At 42.4% G+C, this 17500-nt stretch overlaps 1 protein-coding gene across 1 annotated transcript in view; it reads left to right on the forward strand.

Annotated features, from left to right (window-relative positions):
* The window catches only part of ttyh2 (tweety family member 2), a 254092-nt gene that overhangs the window by 224875 nt on the left and 11717 nt on the right, over positions 1-17500 (forward strand). Inside the window, exons 7-9 of the mRNA XM_063221370.1 lie at positions 4424-4493; positions 4837-4892; positions 17152-17244. Coding sequence (XP_063077440.1) covers positions 4424-4493; positions 4837-4892; positions 17152-17244 — 219 coding nt within the window. The remainder of the gene's footprint in view (positions 1-4423; positions 4494-4836; positions 4893-17151; positions 17245-17500) is intronic.

The following is a 17500-nucleotide window of genomic DNA, read 5'->3' on the forward strand; positions in this document are numbered from 1 at the left end:
AGGCCTGGTGTCCAAAATCCCGGAGGTACACTTTAAGTAACATTAAGACATAGCCACTATAATTTTGGTAACAGCAGTGTTATAACATAGGCTCTGCATTAAGGGGTTAATCGAAGTCTTCAGTTGACAGTCATACTCACACTTGTACTAATTTACAGCATACTGCATGTGTACTGGAAGCAGAAGAGCAATGGCAACCTCAGACAGCATCTCCAAAAGCAGGATGAAATATTATTTTCGCGACCCGCACCTCCCATTTTCCAAATGCAAAAACATTTTTTTTTGTGCTAAACTTGAATGTATATCACAGGAAAAGTAAATAGCCTACATTTATTACCCACTCAAGCAAACATTGTTACTAACAATGCATGGAGAGGTTATAAAAGCATATATTTAAGGTTTTATCCAAACAGTCCCTTTAGTCCACGACCCCACTGCAGTACCTCCGTGACCCCCCTTTCGGGTCCCGGCCCCCCAGTTTAGGAACCACTGCCCTAAAGGCTGCTGCAAACTGTGTTCTACAGTACTGTACGTGTGTATAGTATCTGTTTGTGTGATGCTCATTAACACGGCGGCCATAGGAAGATAACATGGGTCGAGAAGCTTGATAGTCATTTTGTGGTAACATGAGGCAGGGGGTGGATTCCAATATGCAGACTCCCGTCCTCCCTTGCTCACTTGCCTGCTTGTGTCCTCATGATGATGTCACCAACGACAGAAAATTAATTCAATATCTTGCAAAATCACAATTCTAATGCAATTTCCTCATTTGCAATCGGGATGGTGAATGAGGAACAGTCCCCCAACATTGTTTCAGCTAGGCTGACAGTAGAGAAACTTCATTGTTTTCTCCACGGAGGCGGGGCATCAGCAAATGCAAGGCCACAAGCACAAGTGGAGGACAGAAGTCTGCATATTTAAACGCACCCATGGTGTCGAGTGACGAGGGGCTGTCGTAACGAGCTGAGAGATGCAGCTGAAATGAAGGTAATTAGGCGCCAAGCAGAGCAGACAAGCTGAACCAGAGATATTCTATAGAGATATGCCAACATAATAGGTTTCTATGGGCACCTAACGCGACAAGGTTCCGGTCTGCCTAAAGGGCCGTGTCATAATGCTCCTACAATGAATAGAACAGTCCTTAGGTCTGCCTAGGTCTACCTAAGGGGGGGCATAATAGAACCAGGAAACAATGGGCCAATGGAACCTCTCTCTCTCTACTCTCTCTGGCTGAACTGGATGAAATATTCATCAATCCCACCAATTTTATGCACGAGGACCGGGACGAAAGGAGCTTGGTAATTTGTTTCTCTGAGCCTGCATTTGTTTGTGTGTGTGTGTGTGTGTGTGTCTGTTTGTGTGTGTGTGTGTGTGTGTGTGTGTGTGTGTGTGTGTGTGTGTGTGTGTGTGTGTGTGTGTGTGTGTGTGTGTGTGTGTGTGTGTGTGTGAGAGAGAGAGAGAGAGAGAGACAGAGAGAGAGAGAGACACAGAGAGAGAGAGAGAGAGAGAGAGAGAGAGAGAGAGAGAGAGAGAGAATGTTTTCAGTGACTGCACATTTTTGTGTTTGTGCGTACAATAGGAAATTGAGGGGGTGAATTCATTTGTAATGAGGTAATTTTTGGCGGGTGTGTTAATGATTACGTGGAAGCTTTCTGTGTCTCGCCACAAACAAATAATAACTCAGGATGCATAATGATAACGGATAAGCAAGGCGTCAGTCAGGGTGGTTAGCCAGTCAATAGTTTAGTTTAGCTTTAATCAATAGTTGGTGTGGTATTATAAAAAGGTAAGGGTTTTATTTTTAGGCTTTTTTGTCCTTTTTAGACTTTTTTTTAGTCCTTTCCCCATAAAACAAGGAGTCAGTCAGGTCAGAGAGAGTATCTGACTAGTCCGATATTTACGTAGTTTTGTCAATAGTTGGTTAGGTACCGGTAATAGTATGGTAAGGTAGGGTTTTTATTTCTAGCCTTTTTTGTCCTTTTTTAGCCCTTTTGAGTCTTTTTCTCATAAAGCAAGGTGGGCTAGAGAGTTAGGTCGAAGTAAATCTCACTATAGTCAGATATTTAGTTGTTTAGTCAACAGTTGTTTAGGTAATATAAAAAGGTAAGTTAGGATAAGGGTTTTACTTTAAGCCTTTTTTGGGTCCTTTTAAGAACATATTTTTCAGAGCAATTTAAGTAAGCTGTCTTACAACCGTTGTCTAGACTTCCCTTTACATGCTCTACTTGCCAAATATGTCTGTTAAATGTTTATTATCCGTTACATGCAGCGGTGTAGTCTACTTTTTTTGAAGTGGGTATAGTGTATATTCGGACATTTTTGGAAGGGGGTATACTGTATATATTTATGCTATTCTAAATAATGGATCAATCAATTTTAAGTGGGTATACTGAAGCCCCTAAAATGTAGAAGTGGGTATACTCCGTATACCTGCGTTCTACGTAGACTACACCACTGGTTACATGTTATATGTTCTACGTAGACTACACCACTGGTTACATGTTTCATGTTCTACGTAGACTACACCACTGGTTACATGTTTCATGTTCTACGTAGACTACACCACTGGTTACATGTTATATGTTCTACGTAGACTACACCACTGGTTACATGTTATATGTTCTACGTAGACTACACCACTGGTTACATGTTATATGTTCTACGTAGACTACACCACTGGTTACATGTTATATGTTCTTTCCATTTTATTTAATATTACAGTCGTGAGTTCATATGGTGTGTGTGTGACTGTGTGTGTGAATATAGTACAGTATTGGGGCAGTCATGGGTGAGCGGTTAGGGCGTCACACTTGCATCCCAGAGGTTGCCGGTTCGACTCCCGACCCGCCAGGTTGGTGGGGGGAGTAATCAACCAGTGCTCTCCCCCATCCTCCTCCATGACTGAGGTACCCTGAGCATGGTACCGTCCCACCGCACTGCTCCCCATGGGGCGCCACTGAGGGCTGCCCCCTTGCACGGGTGAGGCTTAAATGCAATTTCGTTGTGTGCAGTGTGCAGTGTTCACTTGTGTGCTGAATCACAATGACAATGGGAGTTGGAGTTTCCCAATGGGCTTTCACTTTCTTTCACTGTATGTGTGCGTGTGTGTATGTGTGTGTGAGAGAGAGTATGCGCGGGTCATTATATCCCCGAAACGCGGAGCGTCGGGGATGTAATGGTTTTGCGTGCGCCGCCGCCGCGTCCGCCGCGTCCGCCGCGTCCGCCGCGTCCGCCGCCGCGTCCGCCGCCGCGTAAGGTCTTTCGTGTTAACGCGATAACTTTTGAACGGATGTTTGGATTTGTCCCAGATTTTTTGGGTGAATGCTCTAGGGCAGGTTCATGAACTGATTCGAGTTTGGAGGTCAACACTTTCAAGATGGCTGAATTCAAGATGGCCGAATTTTTGTTTGGTCCATAACTTCTGACCGGGTGGATGGATTTGTCCCAGATTTGGTGTGTGAATGCTCTAGGGTCGAGTTGGGAGGTCAACACTTTCAAGATGGCTGAATTTAAGATGGCCGAATTTTTGTTTGGTCCATAACTTCTGACCGGGTGGATTTGTCCCAGATTTGGTGTGTAAATGCTCTAGGGTAGGTTCATGAACTGATTCGAGTTTGGAGGTCAACACTTTCAAGATGGCTGAATTCAAGATGGCCGAATTATTCTTTGGCCCATAACTACTGACCGGGTGGATGGATTTGTCCCAGATTTTGTGTGTGAATGCTGTAGGGTAGGTTCATGAACTGATTCGAGTTTGGAAGACAACACTTTCAAAATGGCGGAATTTTCATTTGGCCCATAACTTCTGACTGGGTGGATTGATTTGCCCGGTAGCACCTTATTTTATGGTTCACCATTTCAGTGAATCTACCATATTAGGTACAGTGTAATAACCAATGTAACAATATTTAATACCATGTAATACTAGTGTAATACCAGTGTAACAATATGCAATATCAGGTACAGTGTAATAACGAGTGTAACAGTATGCAATACCATGTAATATAGTATAATACCAGTGTAACAATATGCAATACCATGTAATACCACTTACGCACAAACACATGATGTAAGTAAAAAAATTACATTGTATTAAATATTGTTACACTGGTTATTACACTGTACCTAATGTGGTATATCCACTGAACCATTAAAACAGTATTACCATTTGCCCCATTTTTGCTTCATTTTCACAATAGTCGTTTGGTTTTAAGCCAATGCACGTCATGTCACGTCTGTATGTATCATATACGTTTACGAAATGGTGGACGGGAGTGGTAGGAATGATGGGGGACTGGAAGCGTCGCGTTTCGGGGATATACCTTAAGCAGTCGAAGGCGACTGCACAGGCAGTCTAGTTAGGTTTGCCTTCATGTTAGTAATTAATGGAGCTGGTTGTCTTCTCCTTCTTCTTCTTTTTCAGGGTACAAGTGACTTCTGTGTGGTGCCAGATAAGGTCATCATGAACCAGACCAGGGAATTTATCAACTCGGGTGAGTTAATTAGCACACACACACATGCGCGCACACACACACACGCACGCACACGCACGCACGCACGCACGCACGCACGCACGCACACACACACGCATGCGCGCACGCACGCACGTACACACACACACACACACACACGAAATTGGGTGTATGACAAGTAAGCTTAGTAGCAGAAAAGTCATAGGAATGCATCTCTTAATAGTTTGACCTTATCGTAATATTTTCACTATGTGGAATATTTTTATTGTTGCAGTGTTAACTTTTTTTTGCTAATTGTTCTCTGATCTTCTGTCTCTACGTTCTTATCTCTCTCCATCTTCCACTCTATCACTATCATTTACAGATATTGTGCATTACTACATATACTGCAGTCAGACTATTACCAACCCCTTTCAACAGGTAAGTTCAGTTTACACTTCTGCATGCACTTTTGCTCTTTCTCCTCCCCCCCCCTCTCTCTCTCTCTGTCTCTCTATCTCTCTGTCTCTCTCTCTCTCTCTCCCACTCTCTCTCTCTCTCTCGTGTGTGTGCACTCTAACTCTCTAACAGTCTCTAACGCACACACACGCGCGCACACACACACACATACAGACACACACACACACACACACACACACAGACACACACACACACACACACACACACACATACACACACACACACACACACACACACACACACACACACACACACACACACACACACACACACACACACACTCAGCCACAAAGACTCTAATTTTAGAAGGCCTTTTCCTCCTTGCAATCTGCGCTTGTTGTTCTTCTCACTTCCTTTCCTTTTGTAGTGCCCTACTCTCTCTCTCTCTCTCTCTCTCTCTCTCTCTCTCTCTCTCTCTCTCTCTCTCTCTCTCTCTCTCAGTCTCCTCCTCTCTCTCTCATTCTCATTCTCTGTTTCAGTCCCTTCCTCTCTTCACTCCTCGCTTAGCTTTTTAGGTCAGACAAGAGAGAGGGAGAGAGAGAGAGAGAGAGAGAGAGAGAGAGGGAGAGAGAGAGAGGGAGAGAGAGAGAGGGAGAGAGAGAGAGAGAGAGAGAGAGAGAGAGAGAGAGAGAGAGAGAGAGAAGGACAGAAGAATTGTAAAAAATAAAAACCCTCTGTGTTCTACATTTCTGGCCTATGGGTTCAGCTCCCATTACTGTGCACTCGTTGACATGACATTGGCTCTGTAGCGAGAAGGAAGAGTGTGCAGAACGAGTGGAGTAAAAGTGTAGCACAAGACCTAGCAGTCCATGAGCCACCTGCCCACATTCAGGGGCCGTGCCAGGGCTGTACTGGCCGTCTGGCATAGCGGGCATTTCCCGCACCCTCATGGGCCCCTATTTTCAGAATTGTAAAAAACAAAAAATCTCTCTTTTTTTTTTTACATTTCTGAAAATAGGGGCCCACGAGGCTGTGGGGCCCACTGGTGAGTCCGTTCTGCCCCCCTAATTATGAGGGGCCCCTTTAAGCCAAAAATGCCCGGGCCCTATGTCTCCTCCTGTCCAGTCAGGGGTCGTGCTGAAAAGTCCTGGGCCTCCTGAAACGAAGTGATTGTAGGCCCTCATCCAAAGCCGTATCTCCTTCCTCTTGGTGCCCCTCTGAACTGCTGGGTGCGTTGAATCAGCCATTTCGACCCTTAGTGAAGCTCCATAGTCAAACAAAAAACTGCACACATGTGTATGCAGTGTATGTGCTGTAAATATACATCTGAGTCAAGTAATGTGTGCATGGTAGTGTGTGTCTCAGTCTCTGTCTCAGTCTCTGTCTTTCTTTCTCTCTCTCTCTCTCTCTCTCTCTCTCTCTCTCTGTCTGTCTGTCTGTCTGTCTGTCTCTCTGTCTCTCTCTCTCTGTCTCTCTCTCTCTCTCTCTCTCTCTCTCTCTCTCTCTCTCTCTCTCTCTCTCTCTCTCTCTCTTTCTCTCTGCATTCCATTCATCTTTCAACTCTCTCCATATTCCTCCTAAATCTATAACTAGTAAGTCTCAAACAAACTCATCGAACCCACTGTTGGTCAATTTGCATTACTCCCCTGAACTCACACCCACGGCTGCTTTTAGCTCATGCATTTCCATGAGCCCAGCTAAGCTACACTGCATTCTAATGTCCAGCTAATTGTTGCTCTAGCCCTACGGCCAGCACATGCTAGCTTTCAGCCAAGCCACTAGCACCTGGCGCAGCGCTTGATTCCACTAAAGCTACCAGCTAATTAGTCAGTCCCTAACAAAGTCTCGAAGGTCTCTATCGAGGTTTTCGAGGTCACGGCTCAAGGTCAGAACACTGAGGCCACTCTGAAGAGTTCTATAGGTTCATGTGGAACTGTTTTTTTCTCATGACCATTCTTATGACATCAGAGGTCACATGCCAATTTTTCCTACTTGAAAAATGGTCTCCTCACAGTTTTCTTATCTTTCTTCCATGTTGTGGAAAGATAAGTCATCCCTTTTGAAAGATTAAACTACTGCAGTTTTGATGTAGTTTTGCTGTATTATTTCTGCATTTTCACGTGATGAATACAATATCTTGAACATGAAAATATTGTGAATATACAGTACTGCAAAAACTAGGAAAAAACTGCATTATGCAATATTTTGGACCGAAAAATATTGTAGCTTGGTAAAAACTAGTTTTACAGTAATGCAGCTTTTATTTCATAAGGGATGTTTTTTATTTCCATCTATTTATTTGCATAGCCCCACAGACTACAGATGATTATACTGTTGGCCAGCCATCTGCTGAGATTCAGTATTATGTCTAGGTCTTGGGTTTGCGTTTAATTAAGGAAATAAGTTTATGCAGAAAAATGGAAGATGGAATTTCAGCAAACCATCTGTCTCTGGGTTTGTTTTCAGGCCGGTCAGAACAGCGGTGCCAGAGCTGGTTCCCACATCAGTTACACTCGAAACTTCCATGTTTAACAGTGAAAGACCCGTTTTCATACCACATTGTTCATTTTATTACCTTAAGTGACCGCTTGTTACCCAGATGTTACATACCTGCAAACTCGTCACCTTTTGGTGACAGTCACCTTTTTCCTGTCCAATTAGGTCATCCACGTGAATAGAAATAGAACCCCCGCTGTACACCATCACCTTTTTTTCTTTGACGAGTTTGCAGGTCTGTGTTACCTGCTGACATCCATTTCGCCATTAAGGTTTGTCGCCAAGTTCTACTGAATTAGCGCCACAAATCAACTTTTCGTTTCCCGAACTGTCAATTTTTATAGGCAGTTAGTTCAAGTTAAGTTGTGGGAAGCGGCATCAGCATAGTTTATCTGTCGGCCTGAAAACGCTATGGGTGAACTCCATAGCCAACAAAGGACAACCTGTTTTATTTCCCATGCATGCCTTCTTCTTCCATGCATGTGTTGTTGTCCTCCACTCCACAGCGCCCACTCACTAGACTACTATATCATCTAGGAAAGGTATAGTAGCTGTTCACTTCCATTTCCATTACAATGCTTCCCATCTTCTGCATATCTTTTTATATTTTCCTTGCAGTGTCCTCAACTTCTTCTCAATAGCTACTTTCTAAATCTCTATCCTACATTGTCTGTCTTCATATCTCAGTCTCTGTACATTTTTGTCTCCTCTTTTCCTCTCTAAGGTATAGTAGCTGTTCACTTCCATTTCCATTACAATGCTTCCCATCTTCTGCATATCGTTTTTGTATTGTATCTTTATATTCACAGAAATCCTACACCCTCAGTCTTTGTCTCAATCTGTCTATTTTCCATGCAGTGTTCTCAACTTCTGCATATTTCGTATATCTATATCCTACATTGTCCATCTCAGTAGTTCCCGACCTATGGGTCGGGACCCAACCTATGGGTCACCAAAGATCCACAGTGGGTCGCGAAGCCCTCTTGATATTAAGGGGTTTGATTTTAATAACATATATAGCCAATGTTGGATAAATTCAAAAGCATTTAAACTACAATAGAAGCAACAAAATGTAAGTGATACATTAAACATTTATTCAATATTTGACTGAAGACAAATTGAGGAATAAATTGATAACTAATGAGTTTTCGCATGAAACAGAATATCGTGTGACTCGTGCTCTCGCGATTGGGTCACCAAAGCTTATCTTCTGCATATGTCTTTATTGTACCTCTTATCTTCACAGAAATCCTACATTGTCAATCTTCATATCTCAATCTCATATCTCCTTGTACATGTTTTCCTTCTCTTTTCCTCTCTAAGTTATAGTAGCTATTCAATTTCATTTCCATGCAGCGGTTCTTCTCCATCTTCTGCATATCTCTATATTGCATCTCTATCTTCTATCAGAGGTTCTGCGTACATCGTCAATCTTCATAATTCAATCTGTCCATTTTCCATGCAGTGTTCTCAACTTCAGCATATCTCGTATATATATCTAATAATATATATATATATTTATCTCTAGCCTGCATTGTCTATCTTATCTCAATATCTGTCTATTTTATCCCCTTTTCTCTTCCTCTCCCCATGCATACGCGTTCTCCCCTCAGAATTCTTCTGGTCTATCTCTTCATCTTTATCTCCTGTCTGTCTCTCTCTCTCTACCTCTTCCCCCCTCTCTCCACCCTCTCTCTGCCTCTCACCCCATCCACCATTCAGATAGAAACCTAATTAACTCCCAATAGAAAAGTGGTCGGAGCCGCCTGTCACTCCCAGTTGATAGTATCACGATAACAAGAAACAGCAAGAAGGCGGCCGGGATTTTTTTTGGGGGGGGCAAACTCAAGTTAACAAACGCAGACACACACCCACACATACACATACACACAGACACAAAACAAACAGTTCAATCAGATGGGAATCTCCCACATATGCTAGTTACCACTATCTGGCTTGTCAGTCTGCATCGGTCTGTTACGTCAGTGGACTGTCTGTCTGTCTGTCTGTCTGTCTGTCTGTCTGTCTGTCTGTCTGTCTGTCTGTCTGTCTGTCTGCCGGTCTGTGTGCCTATCTGTCTGCCTTGTCTGTTTGGTTTGGTTCTGTTTCTGCGTGTCTGCCTGTGCTTCTGTCTCTCTTTATTGTGTTTTTTCTCCCCCTTTTCCCTTGTTCATCTCAGAATGTTTAATGTGTATCTCTTTGGTTTTTGATCGGTCCGTCTGTCTGTCTGTCTGTCTGTCTGTCTGTCTGTCTGTCTGTCTGTCTGTCTGTCTGTCTGTCTGTCTGTCTCAACCTCTATCTTCTTATGTATCCTTCTCTGCTCATTTTCCCTTGTTCATCTCAAAATGCTAAATGCATCTCTGTCATCTCACGTGGATCATTATTTGCAGTCTGGGAGCTAGTTTCCTCTTCACGTCTGGATTTTTAAAATTATTTTAACATATTTCAGGGGTTGCCTGACAGCCTGCTCAGAATAGCTACAGACTTGAGACATGACAGAGTGCTGTTCTCACTGAGATGTCTTTAGGTTGTCATGGTTGAAAACTCACAGTTCACAGGTGTTACTTATCAGCGTTGTGTTAACATCTGTGGTGAAAAAATGCATAAATAAACGTTGCCATGCGGTGAATATCTGAAAAATTGTCACCTATAAGTGTCGAGGTTGACATTTAAAAATTCATGAGAAAAAAGGTAAGAAAAAAAAGAATCAAAGTAACAAAACAGCAAGAACACTGCACAATTGCCTCTGCCAAGCCAGGAGTGCATTTCTCAAAACCAAAGTTGCTTACTACATTAGCTACTTTGTTGTTTTCAATGCATTTTCCCATTGGCAACTACCGGAGTTGCTAACAGGCTAACAACTTCTCTTTTGAGAAACTCACACCAGGGGTGCATTTCTCCAAGTCATAGCGGCTGACTATGTTAGCTACTGTACTTTATAACTACCCAAGTTGCTAACTGGCGAGCAACTATGCTTTCGTGAAACACAACCCTGCTCAGATAATCGTCGTCATTAAAAAGCATCAGCTGGAAAAGCCATGGTACATATCAACACACTTTGAAAGATTCAGACAGGAGCGTCAACTGACCTAAAGGGCCGTACACACACATCGCTGCTATTTACTAGCTTCTCGCTTGCTCGCCTACTCACCTCTCTTTCATGGAACGTTCGCTGAAAGTTCCCGCGGCTTTAACTGCCAATGAACAGGCAAGAAGTACCGAACTCTGCCTTCCAATTGGTTACTCGCTTACTCACCTCGCTCGAAGATAAAATATTTTCAACTCGGGATCCGCCCACATCGCATCGCTTGTACAGTACTCGCCTACTCGCCTGCTAGTCTCGCTGGAACACATTGACATTCTATTGAGTTAATTCGCGGAGCGAGTAACTAGCAGCGACGTGTGTGTACGGCCCTTAATGCTAGGGGCACAGTAGGGCACAGACACATAATGCGAACACGCAAAGTGTGCCAGTTAAAAAAAAATGCTGTTATTTATTTTAAAAAGGTTTTAAATGAATTATATTATTGCAAGTAGTGCATGTGCGCTATTTTGTGCGCATTCCGTAGATTACTCTGCATGCTACAGTTGAGCTAAATTCCATGTTTTTTTTGTGAAACTCATACCGGGGCACAGCAAATCAATACCCAGGCATGTGCCCCTGTAAAATAGGTCTGGCAACGCCCCTGCATTCAGATGATATGCATTGTTTGGGCAAGCTTCTTGGTAAACCAACCACCAAACACATAAACCAACAAATAAACTCAGGTGAAAACTCTGGTGAAAACTCCTTGGCGCCAGAGGTACCAAGCCGTTGGCAACAAGGTACTTGTCAGAGCAAAAAGACAAGGGACCCAACAGAGGATGGTGGGTGGATGGTGGATGAATGGATTGGTCTTAAAAGTGAAAGAATTGTAAGACGATAAAGTGTGGTTATAAGTATGATTTGCAATGTAGTGGGCTATTTGCCTGATTATCATCATGAATTTCACATCTCTTCGAGACTTGGTCTGACCCAGATCATAACAACTAACATTCTTAAACGGCATGGTTGACCCACCTACCTTGATTTTCTACTGGTCGAGGGTAGGACAGGCTGAGCCAAAGTTTAAACCAAACATTTCTTAGTGCCCAATAAAACGTCTCTGCTTAAACAACGTCACTGCTTTGAACAAGCCTCTACCCAGAACGGTTGGAAATGCTCAAAGTTGATTAGTTCCCAACAAAGTGGAGATCCCGCTGTAGCGGGATCCAGATTCTACCTGAACGAGCTCCTGGACTTAGCGAGTGTAGCTGAGCCAAAGGCGTTGCATCACCACTAAGGCGGAGCCTGGGTAGTGGGCTATAGCAACAGCGATGGCTGTGGATATGTCCTCACTGGCTGTAAAAAGAAAGAGCACTGCGAGAGAGGCCAAGCACTAAAAAATGATGGCAGACAGTAGTGTCTGTAAATACCACTGCCTCCCCTTTGGGCTTTTCAGACGCTTCCAGCCAGGATCACCCTGTTCCAATTTGGTTCCTGTTCATCCATTGGATGAAATTACCCAACACCCTGTCCTCACATAATACACAAGACTCCACATATAAAAAAGAAATACACGACACTTCACAAAGTGAAGTTTTGAAAAAAGTGTTATAACTTATACGGCAAATATAATGCATAGTGCAAGATAACAAACATTGTAGGCCTACCGTATATGGAAAGTCTACAGTAGGCGGCGCTTATTTTTTCCCCTTCCATACTGGAATCTGAGGAAGACCACAAGCAGGGCCGACCCGAGGCATAAGCAAACTATGCTGTGGCTTAGGGCCCCCAAGCCACCAGGGCCCCCTGCGAGAAGCGAAGTTCCAAGAAGAAATGAATTGTCCTCTAGTTTCCCAAGCCATATTTTTTACTCATGTGCCATTTACTACGATGAATGAAACAGAACCCACTATATATCGAGTATGGGGGCCCCAGATGAATTTTTGCTTAGGGCCCCATAAAGGCTTGGGCCAGTCCTGACCACAAGGTTGAAACGTCATCAGGCTAATGCATAAATAAAAAGAAGAGAACAACTTAAAGAAGAAAAGTGCGTGTGAACCTTTTTTCACAAAAAAATCCATGCACATACTGTACCATGCGACTTCCATGGGAAATCCAAGGTGTTTTAATGTGCTGGTGATCTTAAAGGGACACTGTGTGAGATTTTTAGTTGTTTATTTCCAGAATTCATGCTGCCCATTCACTACCTTTTTCATGAATACTTACCACCACCATCAATTCTAAGTATTCATTATGACTGGAAAATTTGCACTTTTCATACATGAAAATTGGGATCTTCTCCATGGTCCGCCATTTTGAATTTCCAAAAATAGCCATTTTTAGCTGCAAAAATGACTGTGCTTGCACCATACTAGAAAATATTTGTTTATTACTTAGTAAACTTTCATGTAAAGATCAAATGTGGCAATAGGCGGCCCAATTTCAATGAACAGCATAGTTGCAGTACCTTTTTTGACCATTTCCTGCACAGTGTCTCTTTAACATTGCCCTTACCTTGACAAAGAAGATGTACAGTATATCACGAAAGTGAATACACCCCTCAGAGTTTTGCAGATTTTTGAGTATATCTTTTCATAGGAAAGCATTACAGAAATGTAACTTTGACACAATGATTAGTGACCTTTTAACAACATATTTAACCGCTTAAATTTCTTGTTCACTCAGAAAAAAACTAAATACAGCCATTAATGTTTGAACATGTACTCACAAAAGTGAGTACACCCCAGATTAGAATCCGGTAGAGAAGGGGCTGTGTTGGCTCGAATCGTCACGAAATGAAAAGGGATGAAAAGGGAGGTCATCAGTGTGCGTTTCAACCTTTCTTTGCATTGAACTTTTAAATGTTGAGTCTGCATCTGGCTTAAATAGATTGGTGTGAGATTTGAATGCAATCCTATGGAGAATATCATGATCTGCTTCAGTAGTCACAGTGCATGTTGACATGCATGTTTCTTTTAGGTGTATTTCAGATTGCCAATGTTGACAGCATTCATGCATCCCCAAACCATGTCAGTACCACTACCATGCTTGGCTAGTGAGAGGATACACCTTTTTTGTAAAACTCACTTGTTTACCACCACACATGCTTGACACCATCTAAGGCAAATTTGTTTATCTTGGTCTCTTCAGATCACACGACATGGTTCCAGTGATCCATATCCTTGGTCTGTTCATCTCTCTTGAGACCAAGATAAACAAATTTGCTTTAGATGGTGTCAAGCATGTGTAGTGGTAAACAAGTGAGTTTTACAAAAAAGGTGTATCCTCTCACTAGCCAAGCATGGTAGTGGGACTGACATGGTTTGGGGATGCATGAGTGCTGTCAACATTGGCAATCTGAAATACACCTAAAAGAAACATGCATGTCAACATGCACTGTGACTACTGAAGCAGATCATGATATTCTCCATAGGATTGCATTCAAATCTCACACCAATCTATTTAAAGGGACAGTTTGGTCAATTTCAACATGCAGTTGTAATGCTCACACTACCCTGGACTTGTCAGTGCCTGAGATTTTTTTTTTTTTTTTTCTTCAGCCGTTTCCGAGATCCTGGTCATTGTAATGGGGGCAGCTCTTTGTTTACATTTCAAAAAAACATTTTTATTTATTCCCAAAAACATCCAAAAGGTTATAAAACATCAGCAGACAACTAGCAAACAGCAGTACCTTTTGGGAAAATATTTGGAGTTGGCCTATGTTTCATTTTTTAAAAATGTAAACAAACGCTGCCCCCATTAGAATTGCTCATATCTCGGAAAGGGCTGAGCCGAAAAATGTGGCATCACCAGGTACTGACAAGTCAAGGGTAGCGTGAGCAATACAACTGCATGTTGAAATTGACCAAACTGTCCCTTTAAGCCAGATGCAGACTCAAAATGTAAAAGTTCAATGCAAAGAAAGGTTGAAATGCACACTGATGACCTCCCTTGTCATCCCTTTTCATTTTGTTTCATTTCGAGACGATTCGAGCCAACATAGCCCCTTCTCTACCGGATTTTAATCTGGGGTGTACTCACTTTTGTGAGTACATGTTCAAACATTAATGGCTGTATTTAGTTTTTTTCTGAGTGAACAAGAAATTTAAGCGGTTAAATATGTTGTTAAAAGGTCACTAATCATTGTGTCAAAGTTACATTTCTGTAATGCTTTCCTATGAAAAGATATACTCAAAAATCTGCAAAACTCTGAGGGGTGTATTCACTTTCGTGATATACTGTAGAACCAGGTCAGAGGGCTTCGGCGTTCTGTTTAGTGGTGCGAAGGTGCTCTTTGGTTAAACGTAACTTTGAGATGTTTTGAAAAAAATCCAAGGCACTCTTCATCTTCATTAAAAAAGCTTTTAATTTAACTGTGCTAGTTCATAGTAGGACAAATTAAAATGTTTCGGCCTGCAATTGCCCAAAGCGTGTGTGATGCAGTAAAGGACACATGGTGTCCATTTCTTATTCCTTATCCAGCACTGTACTGTAGCCCCTTAATGTGCGCCGTACCTCCAGTGGCACGCTGTATTAATCAATGAAATGTAACTACCATAGCACTACAATACTATGACACAGCACAGGCCCTTTACTAATGCAACACGACTTGGTCATTACCATACTGGTAACAACAAATTTATATAAAGGGTGAATAGGTATTGAATCACTCTGTAAATTTCATGTATTAGTTTCATGTATAGGTTTTTTTGTATAAGACATGCTGTGCCAAGGTAGTTCTGAGGTAGAAGTGTACAATGGTGTGAAATGTCGTGCCTACACAGTCCGTTGTAGTGTTTTACCACGCATCAGAGTGTCTCCAAACAATAAAAGACACAAGACAAGCATTTTCATTGAAGAGGCAAAAGTTCACACATTGTTCATTCAATCCATGTTGGGTCTCTCGGGCGATAGTTATTACCAACCAACACATTTTTCTGACTCATGAATTGCAAAGCCTTATCAGCTGGTTGATACGGAAACATCTGAGGGAGATTGCTTTTAAATCTCTGTGATGAATTAATTTATTAGCAGATGGCAGCGATCCAAAAGTTAATTATGTATAATTCAGTCATTGTGCCTCTGGACTATAGCAGAGGAGAGAGGCAATTTTACCTTGACATTACCATTGTTATACCATTTGCTATTGTCATGCATAGCTGTCTTTATCTCTGACTCAGTTGCAGATTTTTATCTGTTACAGTTGGGGTCCCTGATAGAAAAAAATATTGCAATTGACAGGGAATTACTTAACATATTTATGCCAAATGTACCAATTCAAAGGCGAATAGACCATTTGCAACTAACATTTAAGGCACATGGTTCAAATTAAGTATGAATGTGTAATTGGACTTGACGAAGATGAGCTAATTCGCGACTGTTAGGGTCACTGGGTTGCCATGACAGTGCCATAGTATCTGTGCATCTGTGTGAATATGTAAAGAATGCCCCCAAACCATGTGCTCTACATTAGGTAGGAATGTCCACGTTGACTATGCCAAAAAACACACAATACACACTATGTCAAGCTGATAATCACAGAAGTCTGTGTGTGTGTGTGTGTGCGTGCGTGCGTGCGTGCGTGCGTACTATTCATACTTGGAATCGGTGGGTATATTTGGAATGGAAAGGATAGATATGTAGCATGTGCCCAGAAATGTATTTATACAGAATTTAAGTGTTCTGCATTTTCTTTTGGCTCACACCATGGTAGATGATTTTTTTCCCCGTTATTCTTCAAGGTCTTTAAAACAAATGCCTCAGGACATTTCCAGCAAGGGAGTTGGCAGATTAGTAATAGTAGGAGACGTGGGCTTTTTTGCCTCCTGTCAATTGTGTACGGCCATGCTGATATTTTCTGGTGGAGTGGCTCCCTCTGTTGGCTCCTGCTGGAACTGAACCTCTCTACTACATCTTCCTCAGAGGGGAAAGCTGAGGGTTAATGTAGTGTAGTTGATGTAGGGGTGGGGAATCTATGTCTGGAGGGCTGTTTGCGGCCCTTGAGGCCGCTTTATCCGGCCCCCGAGATAATTTTAATGTCATGCAGACCGAAAGCTTGGCCTATTAAAAAGAACACAAAGGGGATTTAAGTGTGCAGACATTTTTCTTTCAATTTTACACAGTTTTTGTTTATGTTTGGCACCTTTTAATCGAGAGTGCGGTTTGATCCGGCTTTACACATGTCATGCAGCTTCACATGAAAAATGGCATATTTTGTAAAGAAATCTTAAAAAATACATTTGCAATTCGATTAAGTTTTATTCAGAGGACCTATAGAAGGTAAGGTCTGTTTTAAAGGTGGCTGCCTTCAATGTAGGCCTGAAGTGCAGGGGGAAATCCTGGTTTGTGTTCATAGTCTGGCCCTCGGAGGACTTTTACGGCCCTCTGAGTAATTTGAAGTGGCCCTTCGAATGAAAAAGGTTCCCCACCCCTGATGGAGAAACAGAAGACACTGAAAATATGGACCAAGCTGCGCATAAAATGACTCAATACAAGATAATACAATTAGATAAATAATGCTCTGACACACAAAACCTGATGTGTGTATAGTTTACTACTTCATTGTATATGTTTTATATAGTTTACTACTTCCGTGTATATGTTTTATAACTAAGTTTTACCCTTGATTTACCATTGATCTGGCCAAATGCATTTTAGCTATGATATTTCTCCATCCAAACAGCTAAGGTTTCATAATTGTACTCGGAAATCCTTTGTGGGAGTCTATATTTTAAAGTGACATTTCTCTCTTGTTTTCAGACGCTGACGGTCTTCCAGAGGTCTCTGACCACCATGCAGATTCAGATCCAGGGGCTGCTGCAGTTTGCCGTGCCTCTCTTCCCCACAGCAGAGGTAAGCTCTTACACGTGCAAATTGCCCTATCCAAAATGTTGGCTCTGGCTGAAATGGCGGGAAGTATAGCATTGGGGAACAGGCACAACCTAAGAATGCTAGTTGTAGGGGGTGGCGCGCGGAGACGTCCCTGTTCACTGCCCCTCCACCGGGAGATGTACTGGGCTAAGGGCGCGAAACATTTTAGAACAGTGGTCTGCAGCGGATGACCCTGCCGCTACCAAGCGAGGCACCGGTGGAGGTGCTGCATGCCAAA

The sequence above is a fragment of the Engraulis encrasicolus genome, chromosome 17, assembly GCF_034702125.1.
Source record: "Engraulis encrasicolus isolate BLACKSEA-1 chromosome 17, IST_EnEncr_1.0, whole genome shotgun sequence".
NCBI classification, from domain to species: Eukaryota; Metazoa; Chordata; class Actinopteri; order Clupeiformes; family Engraulidae; genus Engraulis; species Engraulis encrasicolus.